Source organism: Pantherophis guttatus, chromosome 15, assembly GCF_059756535.1.
Source record: "Pantherophis guttatus breed Tessera chromosome 15, ASM5975653v1, whole genome shotgun sequence".
Classification (NCBI taxonomy): Eukaryota; Metazoa; Chordata; class Lepidosauria; order Squamata; family Colubridae; genus Pantherophis; species Pantherophis guttatus.
Window position 1 is genome coordinate 2,442,501 of NC_142077.1, and position 12,188 is coordinate 2,454,688.

Genomic DNA, 12,188 nt, shown 5'->3' on the forward strand with positions numbered 1-12,188 from the left:
GCTTGCTAAGAAAAAAAAGTGAAACGCAACATGAAAATCCAGGGGGGGGGATTTTCCCGCTCCCCCCCCGCTCCCGCCACAACTTGACAATCTTTCTCGTTTCAGATACCGACGAATGCCACGCTGGGTCTCACTGCTGCCAACAAGGATGTTACAATTATCCTGGGGGTTACGAGTGCGTTTGTTACGCCGGGTATCAGCTCAACTCCGCCGGTTGCGGGTGCGATGGTAGGTTGAATCGAATCAGGTATGCAGATTGAATCCGATAAGTATGCAGATCCAAGAAGTATGCAAATGGAAAGGGATCTCGGAGGTCATTTAGTCTGACCCCCTCCCCCTTTATCTTGGGCAGGAATCCGACTGTATCTCATCTGAAAAGCCAACCTGCTTCCAAGATATTTCTTCTTCTTCTTCTTCTTCTTCTTCTTCTTCTTCTTCTTCTTCTCCTCCTCCTCCTCCTCCTCCTCCTCCTCCTCCTCCTCCTCCTTTCCTCCTCCTTCTTCTTCTTCCTCTTCTTCTTCTCCTCCTCCTCCTCCCTCTTCCTCCCCTCCTCCCTCCTCCTCTTCCTCTTCCTTTTTTTCCTCTTCCTCCTCCCTCTTCCTCCTCCTCCTCCTTATTATTATTTTGTTTCTTTTATTCATTAAGCATGAAACTCAGTCAACTGAACATTTAAAAATGTATCACAAATATAATTATTAATCTTTATTCACTGAACGAAACTCAGTCAACTGAACATCTCAAAATGATTCTTTTTAAAATAATCCTTTAAAATTCATTTAAAAATATTTAAAAATATTAAAATAAAAATAAAATATTTTTAAAAGGATTACTATTATTATCCTTGTTTCTTTTATTCATAAAGCATGAAGCTCAGTCAACTAAACATTTCAAAATGTATCACAAATATAATAATAATAATTACTGATTTTTATTCACTGACCATGAAACTCGGTTAACTAAACATTTAAAAATGGTTCTTTAAAATTATTCTAAAAATATTTAAAAATATTAAAATAAAAATAAAGTATTTTAAAACGATTACTATTATTATTGTTTCTTTTATTCATAAAGCATGAAGCTCAGTTTAACTAAACATTTAAAAATGTATCACAAATATCATAATTATTAATTTTTATTCACTGAACGAACCTCCGTCAACTGAACATTTCAAAATGATTATTTTCAAAATAATCCTTTAAAATTATTCTACAAATATTTAAAAATATTGAAATAAAAATAAAATATTTTTAAAAGGATGATGATGATGATGATGATGGTTTTATTTTTTTCCAGATCTGGACGAGTGTTCGGCGAATAACGGGGGCTGCGAACATTTTTGCCGGAACTTGGCAGGTTCCTTTCTCTGCAGCTGCCGGATCGGGTTCAAATTAGATGAAGATCGCAGAAGCTGCCTTTGTAAGTCTGGATTGTCACGTGACACGCGTGATTGGAGAATTTGGACACGTTCAGGAGGGGGGGTTGTTTTGGGGGGGAGGCGGGACACGAGGGAATGTCATATTCAGATGGTAACCGAAGGAATTTTTTTTAAAGGGAGCTGGCCGGTTCAGGCTGAGTTTTGTGCGTTTGCTCTGCCCATGTTTCTAGTCCTCTCTGTTCCCCCCTTTATGTGGCAATGGCTTGGAGGTGTTTGCTCTCGCCATAGACCTCGAGGAGCCCACGGAGGCCGTGGATGGACGGCGACCCGTTATCCGTCCCCTCCCCCACGTGGCTCTTTTCCACGATGGGCTCACCCAGTTTTTGGATGAAGAATATGAGGATGAAGAAGAGGAAGGGGCCGAGGCCAGAGGAGAATACACCGTCTTGGAGAAGTTTAGTATGTTCCTTCCTTCCTTCCTTCCCTTTTTTCCTTCCTTTCTTCCTATTTTCCTTCCTTATCTCTCCTCCTCCCTTCCTTTCTCTCTCCCTTCCTCCCTTCCCTCCTCCCTTCCCTCTCCTCCTCCTCCTGCCCTTCCTTCTTTCCCTCCCATTGTTCCTTCCTTCCTTTCTTCCTACTTTCCTTCCTTTCCCTTCCCACTTCTTCTCCTCCTCTTCCTCCCTCCCTCCCTTCTTTCCTTCCTTTCACCTTCTCCTCCTCCCTTCCTCTCTCCTCCCTTCCCTCTTCTCCTCCTCCTCCTCTTCCTTCCTTCCATCCCTCCTTCCCTCTTTCCTTCCTTCCTTTTATCTTCCTTCCCTCCTTTCTTTCCTTCCCTCTTCTTCTCTCCTTGCCTCATTTCTTTGCTCCCTTCCTCCTTTTCCCTTCCTATTTTCTCAGCATGTCTTCTCCTCCCTCTTCCTCGTTTCAGAATCATTTTATTCCATATCGCAAGACGTACAAATAAGAGCCATAAAGTAACACTCAGGAAAATAAACGAAAGAGGAAAAAGAGAATAGAGACAGAAGCGCAGAAAGGATGCAAAGGAGAACAAAAAAATTACAGATATTTGAATTTTAGGTGAAGTTCTGGAGCGACTTTTCTCTCTCCTCTCTTCACCCCGACTTTTCTCCTCTTGCTCATTTCCCAAACTTCAAAAAAGTTTCCTAAACTGCAAAAAAAAAAGAAAGAAAAGAAAAAATACTTGAAAGAAAACTACTTTTTGAGGTTTTTCTCCCCATTTAGGGCTTGTAACAGCCCCTGTTAACGTTTCCTCCTCTTCTTCTTTTTCTCTTTCTCTCTTTTCCTCGCAGTCTGCCTCAATGATACCTTCGGCCCCGACTGCAGCCTGTCGTGCGAGGGATGCCAGAACGGTGGCCGGTGCAACCAGACCCGGACTGGCTGCGTCTGTCCAGACGGCTGGACGGGGATTTTGTGCAACCAAAGTAAGTCCGGTTGGGAGCCCGTCGCCTCTCCGGGCACAGACAAGGGTCCCGGAAGCAGCAGGGCGGGATGAGAAAGCAACAAGCTAGCTGGGGAATTCTGGGAATTAAAGTACAAATTTCGTGCCAGCTGGGGAATTCTGGAAATTGAAGTGCATGCATCATGCTAGCTGGGAAATAAAATATTCTGGGAATTAAAGTACAAATTTCGTGCTGGCTGGGGAATTCTGGGAATTGAAATCCACATGTCATGCCAACTGGGGAATTCTGGGAAATGAAGTCCATACATCATGCTGGCTGGGAAATAAAATATTCTGGGAATTAAAGTACAAATTTCGTGCCAACTGGGGAATTCTGGGAGTTGAATCCATATATCATGCCGGCTGGGGAATTCTGCGAATTGAAGTCCATACTTCATGCTGGCTGGGGAATTCTGGGAATTAAAATATGCCGGCTGGAGAATTCTGGGAATTAAAGTACAAATTTCGTGCCGACTGGGGAATTCTGGGAATTGAAATCCACATGTCATGCCAACTGGGGAATTCTGGGAAATGAAGTGCATACATCATGCTGGCTGGGAAATAAAATATTCTGGGAATTAAAGTACAAATTTTGTGCTGGCTGGAGAATTCTGGGAATTAAAGTACAAATTTCATGTTGGCTGGGGAATTCTGGGAGTTGAATCCATATATCATGCCGGTTGGGGAATTCTGGGAAATAAAGTCCACATATATCATGCCAGCTGGGGAATTCTGGGAGTTGAAGTCCATACATCATGCTGGCTGGGGAATTCTGGGAATTAAAATATGCCGGCTGGAGAATTCTGGGAATTAAAGTACAAATTTCGTGCCGGCTGGGGAATTCTGGGAATTGAAATCCACATGTCATGCCAACTGGGGAATTCTGGGAAATGAAGTGCATACATCATGCTGGCTGGGAAATAAAATATTCTGGGAATTAAAGTACAAATTTTGTGCTGGCTGGAGAATTCTGGGAATTAAAGTACAAATTTCATGTTGGCTGGGGAATTCTGGGAGTTGAATCCATATATCATGCCGGTTGGGGAATTCTGGGAAATAAAGTCCACATATATCATGCCAGCTGGGGAATTCTGGGAGTTGAAGTCCATACATCATGCTGGCTGGGGAATTCTGGGAATTAAAATATGCCGGCTGGAGAATTCTGGGAATTAAAGTACAAATTTCGTGCCGGCTGGGGAATTCTGGGAATTGAAATCCACATGTCATGCTGACTGGGGAATTCTGGGAAATGAAGTCCATACATCATGCTGGCTGGGAAATAAAATATTCTGGGAATTAAAGTACAAATTTTGTGCCGGCTGGAGAATTCTGGGAATTAAAGTACAAATTTCATGTTGGCTGGGGAATTCTGGGAGTTGAATCCATATATCATGCCGGTTGGGGAATTCTGGGAGTTGAAGTCCATACATTATGCTGGCTGGGGAATTCTGGGAATTAAAATACCATGTCGGCTGGGGATTTCTGGGAGTTGAAGTCCATCCATTGGCTGCATGGCCCAATTGAGAAGCTGAGATTGCGTCTTGATGCTCGCGAGTCCCATACGACTGAATGGATCTCGGAGGGGGAGGGCGCAGGGGATTATGGGAGTCATCACTACGAATCTCCCTTTCACAGCCTGCCCCAAAGGGACTTTTGGGAAGAACTGCAGCTCTCTCTGTGTCTGCCAAAACGGAGGCAGCTGCGATCCGGTGATGGGGGCCTGTCGCTGTCCCCCTGAAGCCGGGGGGGACCAGTGCGAAGATGGTAAGATGGCAACCCCCAATTCCCCTCTCTCCAGATGTGCCGAGGGTCATTTTCCCAGCCGCCCCAAAAAACCTGGATCCTTGCTGACCCCCCCTCCCCCAATCTTGAACAAACCCTGGGAATGTCCCAGCTTCAACCGTCATAAATGTGAATCAGTTGTCAAGCATCCGACTTTTAATCACGTGTCCCTGGGGAGCCATCACACATGTGAAAGTCACTTTTTTCCAGGGCTGTCGTAACTCTGGAACGGTCCTTAAACGAACCCGGACCAGTGGGTAGTCGGTGGGTCCTGGAGACGAGCCACCCACCCTTCAAAAACCCGCCACGGAGATGTTAAATTGTGTCTCTGTCTGTCTTTTCCTTCTCAGCTTCCTAACCCCTTCCTTCCTTCGCGGCCTTGTCTCTTTCAGTCTGTCCCAGAGGATTTTTCGGAAAACATTGCCGGAAAAAATGCCACTGCGCCAACCGGGGACGATGCCACCGGGTTTTCGGCACCTGTCTCTGCGATCCGGGACGCTACGGGCGTTTCTGTCACCTAGGTAAAGGCCCCCCTGCCCCCCGGTGGCCGTTGCTTCTCCCCAGAAAGAGAGACCCTCGGCATGACAAAAGTTGAAGCAATGATTCCTTTATTAGGAGCGCCGGCAGCCCCGGCAAAACGTTTCTGTCTCACCGCAGGCTAACAAGTCTGTCCGTCCGGGAGATGAATCATTGTCTGCCAAATCTATTTATCTCCGTCCCCCTGCCTTTTATCCCCAGAGTTAGGATGGGGCTTCGCTAGCAGCAGTGTCCCAAGGACCGGCCCATAGATTTCCTCTGCTCTCCTCTCCTCTGCCTTCTGTGCATCCGTGCGTCAGGCACTGGACCCAGCTGTTCCTCCTTTTCCTCATCAGCCACCTCCAGACCAGGAGGCTGTTGACTCTCCATCTGAGGGTTGACGGACGGCCCAGGCTCCACCTCTGTCTCTGACAGCTCCACTCCCTCTTCCCCCTCGGAGCTCTCAGGTTGCCTTGAGGCTGACTCCCACGCCTCCTCCTCCTCCTCCGATTCGGCTGTTGGAGGGAACGGCGGCCGACAGGCCACAAGAAACCCCAGCCCGCTGACCGTCTCCCCTTCCCCTCCTTTCAGCTTGCCCGAAGTGGGCGTATGGGATCGGCTGTTCGGGAGAGTGCCGGTGCGTGCAAGCCAACACACAACACTGCGACAAGCGAGACGGCACTTGTGTGTGCAAGGCCGGGCATCACGGGGAAAGGTGCCAATCAAGTAAGTTGGGTCGGGGTGGGGGTGGGGGGAAAGATGGGCAAACGGGCGCCGATCAGCTGAACCGGTTCCCAGCTGGATCAGAGCGGGATGGGGGAAGAACTGGGGGGGGGCGCGTTCACACAACAGGCCAAGCTTTGTTCTGTCTTCCCTGGGTTTGCTTTTGTTGTGTGAGTTCAGCCCGGTTCGGAACCAGTGGAGCCTGTTGGGTGATTGTCTCCCTGCTCTGATAAGTGTGTAAGAAGATTTGAACCCAAGACCTTCAGGCTTATATTTGGATATAGGAGAACCTGTTGCCTTAAGATGTCCCATCTCCCTTCCTTCCTTCCTTCCTTCCTTCGCCCACCTGCCTGGACATCTCTGTGCATGTGGAGAAGCGTTGTGGGCGTGAGCGCGCGTGTGCCCACGAGCGAACCGGTAGTGGCCAAAATTGAAACCCACTACTGCTTCCTTCCTCTCTCCCTCCCTCCCTCCCCTTTCCCTCCTCCTCCTTCCTTCTTCTCCTTCCTTCCTTTCTTTTCACTTTTCTTCCCTCCTCACCTGCTTTCTCCTTCCTTCCTTCCTTCCTTCCTTCCTTCCTTCCTTCCTTCCTCCCTCCCTCCCTCCCTCCCTCCCTCCCTCCCTCCCTCCCTCTTTCATTTTTCCTCCCCTTCCCTCTCTCTCCTGCTTTCTCCTTCCTCTCTTCCATCAGTGCTTGAATCGGACACATCCTTTGCCATCCAGATATTCCCCCGAGTGGTTTCCCCCTTAACTTTCAGATGTTGACACCAAGTTTCTGGTCCACAGCGTGCGACCCGGGCCGTTTCGGACCAGGCTGCAGGCACAAATGTGGTTGTCCCTTTGGCATGGCCTGTGACCACGTGAGCGGAGAGTGTCGCCCGCAGTGTCCCCAGGGCTATTACGGAGAGAAGTGCCAGCAAGGTAGGTCTGGATGGTCTCGGACCTCGAGGGCTGGGTGAAAAGCCAAATTTAACTCTTTAAAGTATCTTTAAACACTTCGTGGTAGCTTAGAAGGATGGAAAAACCTCCCCATGGTTGGGAGAGAACATCAAATTGGCAAAAGACGTTGTCGGCACTCCGTCCCTGGAGATTTTCAAAAAGAGACCGGACATCCACTTGCCCGGAATTTTTTTTTAAATAAATAAATAAATAAATAAATCATATTTTATTTTCTCTCCTCTTTAGAATGCCCCGATGGGAAATTTGGAGCCAATTGTCTTCATTCCTGTTCTTGTAATGGTTCTCCTTGCAGTGGGCTCACTGGGGAATGCCGCTGCGTAACTGGGAGGACTGGGAAGTCCTGCGACCAAGGTAAGTCAGAAGAATCAAGTCTTGGACAGCTAGTCCTCGACATACGACCATTCGAACTCACAACTTTACGACATTGGCAGCATCCTGGGCAGAGGTGGGATTCAAATAATGTAACAACCGCTTCTTGGCCTTAATGATTTCTTCCAACAAACCAGTTCACCAAACTGCTCAGAAAGTTAACAACCGGTTCTCCCGAAGTGGTGCGAACCGGCTGAATCCCATCACTAATCCTGGGGTTATGTGATCGCTGTCGGTGACACAGGTGGGCTTCACATACTGTACCAACCGGTTTGCCCAACACTGGAAATGTGAGTGCATGGGCACTCTCGCTTCGCTCATGCGCGGGCTATCTGCACATGCGTGCGGCATCACAAAACACGGCAATTCGCTCGCGTGCACCGTCCACACATGCGTGCGATGTCACACAACACAGCAATTTGTTCACGTGCGCCGCCCACATACGCACGGCATCAAAAACACAGCGATTTAAGATGGGATTGTGCCGCAAGTGGTTCTACCGAACCGGTCCGAACCGGTTGCATACCTACCACCTCTGGTCGGTGATCTCCCCAACCGGCAAAGTCCGGAGGGAGGGTGGGAGCTGAGTTTGCTTAATGACTGTGTGATTTGTTTAACAATGACACGGGTTTGCTTAACGACCATGCCCCCCCCCAAAAAAGTGGTAAAATTGGACGGGATGCAATTCGCCAGCCTTTGCTAAGAAAGGGAAGTTCTAGCCTGGATTTTGGTAGCTCTTTCAGCTCTTCGAGAGAGGAATATTGGTCCGAAATTCGGCGGTGCCCACGTCGTGTTTCTCCTCCTTCTCCAGAATGCCCCGATGGACACTGGGGAGACGGGTGTCAGCGGCTGTGTCCGGAATGTGAGAATAACGGCCGTTGTGACCCCATCACCGGTGTGTGCTTGTGTCCTTCGGGATACACAGGGAGCCGTTGCCAAGAAGGTGAGCTGCTTGCGTTGGTTGTAGAACCATCTACTACCACGGACTTTTCCCGCACTGGGAGATGCGGGTTGTTAGGAGGACGCAACCACGGGGGCTTCTACAGTTTGTCTGCGTAAGGTCCCCCCACCCAAATTCAGAGGTGTGCGTGGGTGGGACTTCTGCTCTCTTTGTGGGGGTCCCTGTCTGTTACCCCCAAATTGGGGTAGAGTTTTGGTGAACGTCCTTACCGATGGCAGCAAACGGCTAAACTACATGTTACACTCAACTGTTTATGGGGAGGGGAGGGGAGAGCAAGGGAAAGAGGAAAAGGGGAGGGGAGGGAAGGAAAGGAAAGGAAGGGAAGGAGGAAAGGAAAGGGGAAAGAGGAAAAAAGGATAAAGGAAAAAGGGGAGGAAAGGAAAGGATGTGAAAAGGAGGGAAGGAAAGGAGTGAAAGGGAGGGAGGAAGGGTTTAGAAACACGCGAATGATTTCTGATCTTTTCAACAAATACCGCCACTTTCGTTTTCTCCTCTTTTCCCTTTCAGTCTGCCCACCTGGCTGGTTTGGGCAAGGATGCCAACGCCAGTGCAACTGTGACAACGAAGGAGATTGCGATCCCCAAACGGGGAAGTGCAGTTGTGCCCCCGGATGGACCGGCTCCCGCTGCCACAGAGGTGAAAAGAGGGCCCGATTCTTCAAACCTTGAGGGTTGAAGAAACTTTTTACTCATTAGTTTTTCCTTCCTTCCTCCCTTCTCCCTCTTTTGTTTCCTTCTTTCCTTCTTTCCATTTTCCTTCCTGTCTCCCGTCTCTTTTCCTTTCCTTATTTTCCTCCTTCCCTTCTTTTTCATCCTTCTTCTTCTTTTTTTTTTTTTGAATTTGATTTTTATTATAACATATAGTGATACAATCGGTACATTTTCGGTTCATTGGTGCAATTATATACATATATACATCTACATGCATTATTGCTTGTCTTTTGTTGATTTTTTCATCCTTCTTCTTTCTTTCCCTCCTCCCTCCCTCTTTTCCTTCTCCTCCTCCCTTTCTCTTTCTTTCTTTCTTTCTTTCTTTCTTTCTTTCTTTCTTTCTTTCTTTCTTTCTTTCCCCTTCTTTCTTTTTCTTTTTCCTTTCTCTTTCCTTCCTTTTCTTTTTCTTTCTTTTGTCTTCTTTCTCTCTCTCTCCTTTCTCTCTTTTTTCTTTCTCTCTCTCTCTCTCTTTCTCTCTCTCTCTTTCTTTTTCCTTTCTTTCCTTCCTCCCCGTCTTACCTACCTTTGTCCTTTCAAATGGAACTATGGAAAATAAGTCCTTTTTTTTTTTTAAAGTCCTCCCAACTGAACCGAACAATCTCAGCTGCTTCTTTGTTTAACCAAGAGAGAGACGAAAGGGAAAGGAAGAATGGACGAGTCCTGCCCGCTGGTGGCAGCAGGAGACATCAATTCTTCCTTCTTTTGGGTCTTTTCCAGCCTGCGAGACAGGCTACTGGGGTCCGGACTGCACCCATCCCTGCAACTGTTCGGGGGCCGAAGGCGGCTGCAGTGCGGTGACCGGTCAGTGCGTGTGTGAAGCCGGCTACATCGGCGTGCGCTGCGATCAGAGTTGAGTCCCCTTCTTCGTGGCCCTTGAACCCCAAGTCGCTTTGGGTTTGTGGGTGCCCTTCAGCTGGGGGGGTGGGGGGAAGCTGAGTGCCTATGGTTCTCCAGGGCGCAGAAAATGGTGGGGTTTTGAGAAGATTGAGGTGTCACCTTCTCAGCCCAAAGACGGGTCTAACCAGCAGAATTTGGCACTCCGGATTTTTATTTTTATTTAATAATCTTCTTTCCTTTTGCTGTTTTAATGTCGCCCTTCCTTCCTTCCTTTTTGCTCTTTGCCTTCCTTCTGTCTTCATTTTCCCTTCCTTCCTTCCTTGTCTCCCTGCCTCGATTCCGTTTTCACTCTTTCATGCTTTCTTTTTTGTTCCCTTTTCCTTCCTTCCTTCCTTCCTTCCCTCCCTCCCTCCCTCCCTTCTTTTCTCTGGACCACTCACCTCTGTTCCCGCTTGCTTTCAATTTCACTTTCCCCCTTTCCTTCCTTTTTTCTCACCTTTGCTCCTGCTTACTTTCACTTCCCCCTTTCCTCCTTTTCTCTCACCTTTGTTCCTGCTTGCTTTTACTTTTACTTTCACTTTCCCCCTTCCCTCCTTTTCTCTCACCTTTGCTCCTGCTGACTTTCACTTCCCCCTTTCTTCCTTTTCTCTCACCTCTGTTCCTGCTTGCTTTCACTTTCACTTTCCCCCTTCCCTCCTTTTCTCTCACCTCTGTTCCTGATGGCTTTCACTTTCACTTTCCCCTTTCACTCCCTTTTCTTTCTCACCTTTGTTCCCGCTCTCACTTTCACTTTCACTTCCTTCCCCCCCGTTTATTCCTCTTCTCCCTCCCAAGAGTGCCCCGCAGGCTGGTTTGGTCCCAACTGCCGCCAGCGATGCCAGTGCCACCACCAAGGAGCCTGCGACCATGTCAGTGGCGCCTGCACCTGCAGCCCAGGCTGGAGAGGAACATTTTGCGAGCGGGGTAAGCCCCACCCCACCTTCTCTTGCAAGGCTGGAAGCCCTTGGACACTTCGCCCCCTCCCAATAGCTGAAGCCAGTGCGTGACTCTCCCCTGGTGCTAAAGATCTTCCGATTCTCTCTTGTCAGCTTGTCCCGACGGCTTTTTCGGGGTGGACTGCCGGCACGCCTGCTGCTGCCTCAACGGAGCCCGCTGTGATCCCGTGACGGGCCGCTGCCGCTGCGCCGCGGGCTGGATTGGGCCACACTGCAACCAGAGTGCGTCTCCTGCAGGGCGGGCAGGAAAATATGGCATCTCCCTTGGCTATTTGGATCCGAACGCAGGCTTTCTCTCTCTCTCTCTCCAGCTTGCCCAGCTCACCGCTACGGCGAGAACTGCAGCCAGGAGTGCCCCTGCGCCAATGGAGCTGCATGCCACCCAGTCACAGGGCGATGCCTCTGCGCACCAGGGTGGGTTGGCACTGCGTGCCAGCAAGGTACTTTGTGAAGGGGTCCTTGGTGCTCTCTGAGCTTGCTTGTTTTCTTGCAGATGTTTTATTACCCAGCTAGGTAACATCCTTCTTCTTCTTCTTTCTTCTTCTCCTTCTTCTTCCTTCCTCTTTTTCTTCTTCTTCTTCTCCTTCTCCTTCTTCTTCTTCTCCTCCTCCTCCTCCTCCTTCTCCTCCATCATCCTTCTCCTCCTCCTCTTTCTTCTTCTTCTTCTCCTCCTCCTCCTCCTCCATCATCCATCTCTTCTTCTTGTTCTCCTCCTCCTCCATCCTCCTCCTCTCTTCTTCTTCTCTCTTCTTCTTCTTCTCCTCCTTCTCCTCCTCCTCCTCTCTCCCTTTCCTTCTTCCTTCTTTTCTTTCCTTCTTTCTTCTCCTCTTCCCTTTGCAGGGTGTCCACCGGGATTTTATGGATCCGGCTGCCGGCAGCAATGTCTCTGTCAACACGGAGGAATCTGCGATCCGGTTTCTGGCCACTGCATCTGTCCGGAAGGGCGGGTGGGACTCGCTTGTGAGCTGGGTAAGGAAAAAAGGTCATTTAATGGTATTTCATTCCTCCTGCTTGAGCAAGGGGCTGGACTAGAAGACCTCCCAAGGTCCCTTCCGGCTCTATTCTATTCTGGTTCTATTCCGATTCTCCCCCCCCGCCTCCCCTCTGGATGAATAAAAGGAGGTTTACTGAAAAGCATAGAAGTTGGGATGGAAGGGGAGCCTTAGAGGTCATGTAGTCTGACCCCGCACCCAGCACCTTCTCTTCCGTTCAGTTTTTTCCCCTCTCTCTCAAAAGGGATTTTTTAAAAAAAAGTCGATGCATTTCTCCTAAGAGAATCGTATCTTTCCGATGTTGCCTTTCTTTCCTGACTTCCTGCAGAATAAAATGAATTGGGAACGTGATTTTTTTATCTACTTAACAGATGTTAACAGATTAACAGAGTTGTAAGGGACCTTGTAGGTCATCTAGTCCAACCCCCTGCCCAAGCAGATCCTACACCAGTTAATATATACACTGAAGGAGCTGGAAAATACCCCTTAAGTGGCTTACGATCGTTTTC

At 48.6% G+C, this 12,188-nt stretch overlaps 1 protein-coding gene across 4 annotated transcripts in view; it reads left to right on the forward strand.

The window, feature by feature from the left end:
* Window positions 1-12,188, forward strand: part of MEGF6 (multiple EGF like domains 6) — a 48,555-nt gene that overhangs the window by 22,036 nt on the left and 14,331 nt on the right. For 3 of the 4 annotated variants that reach the window (XM_087879272.1, XM_087879275.1, XM_087879274.1), the window contains exons 8-23: window positions 106-228; window positions 1,294-1,416; window positions 1,664-1,834; window positions 2,686-2,817; window positions 4,470-4,598; window positions 5,009-5,137; window positions 5,724-5,858; window positions 6,642-6,776; window positions 7,041-7,166; window positions 7,996-8,127; window positions 8,653-8,781; window positions 9,573-9,704; window positions 10,527-10,655; window positions 10,781-10,909; window positions 10,999-11,127; window positions 11,528-11,656. In XM_087879272.1, the coding sequence (XP_087735398.1) occupies window positions 106-228; window positions 1,294-1,416; window positions 1,664-1,834; window positions 2,686-2,817; window positions 4,470-4,598; window positions 5,009-5,137; window positions 5,724-5,858; window positions 6,642-6,776; window positions 7,041-7,166; window positions 7,996-8,127; window positions 8,653-8,781; window positions 9,573-9,704; window positions 10,527-10,655; window positions 10,781-10,909; window positions 10,999-11,127; window positions 11,528-11,656 (2,112 nt within the window). The remainder of the gene's footprint in view (window positions 1-105; window positions 229-1,293; window positions 1,417-1,663; window positions 1,835-2,685; window positions 2,818-4,469; window positions 4,599-5,008; window positions 5,138-5,723; window positions 5,859-6,641; window positions 6,777-7,040; window positions 7,167-7,995; window positions 8,128-8,652; window positions 8,782-9,572; window positions 9,705-10,526; window positions 10,656-10,780; window positions 10,910-10,998; window positions 11,128-11,527; window positions 11,657-12,188) is intronic. The other variant, XM_087879273.1, reaches the window with a different exon arrangement.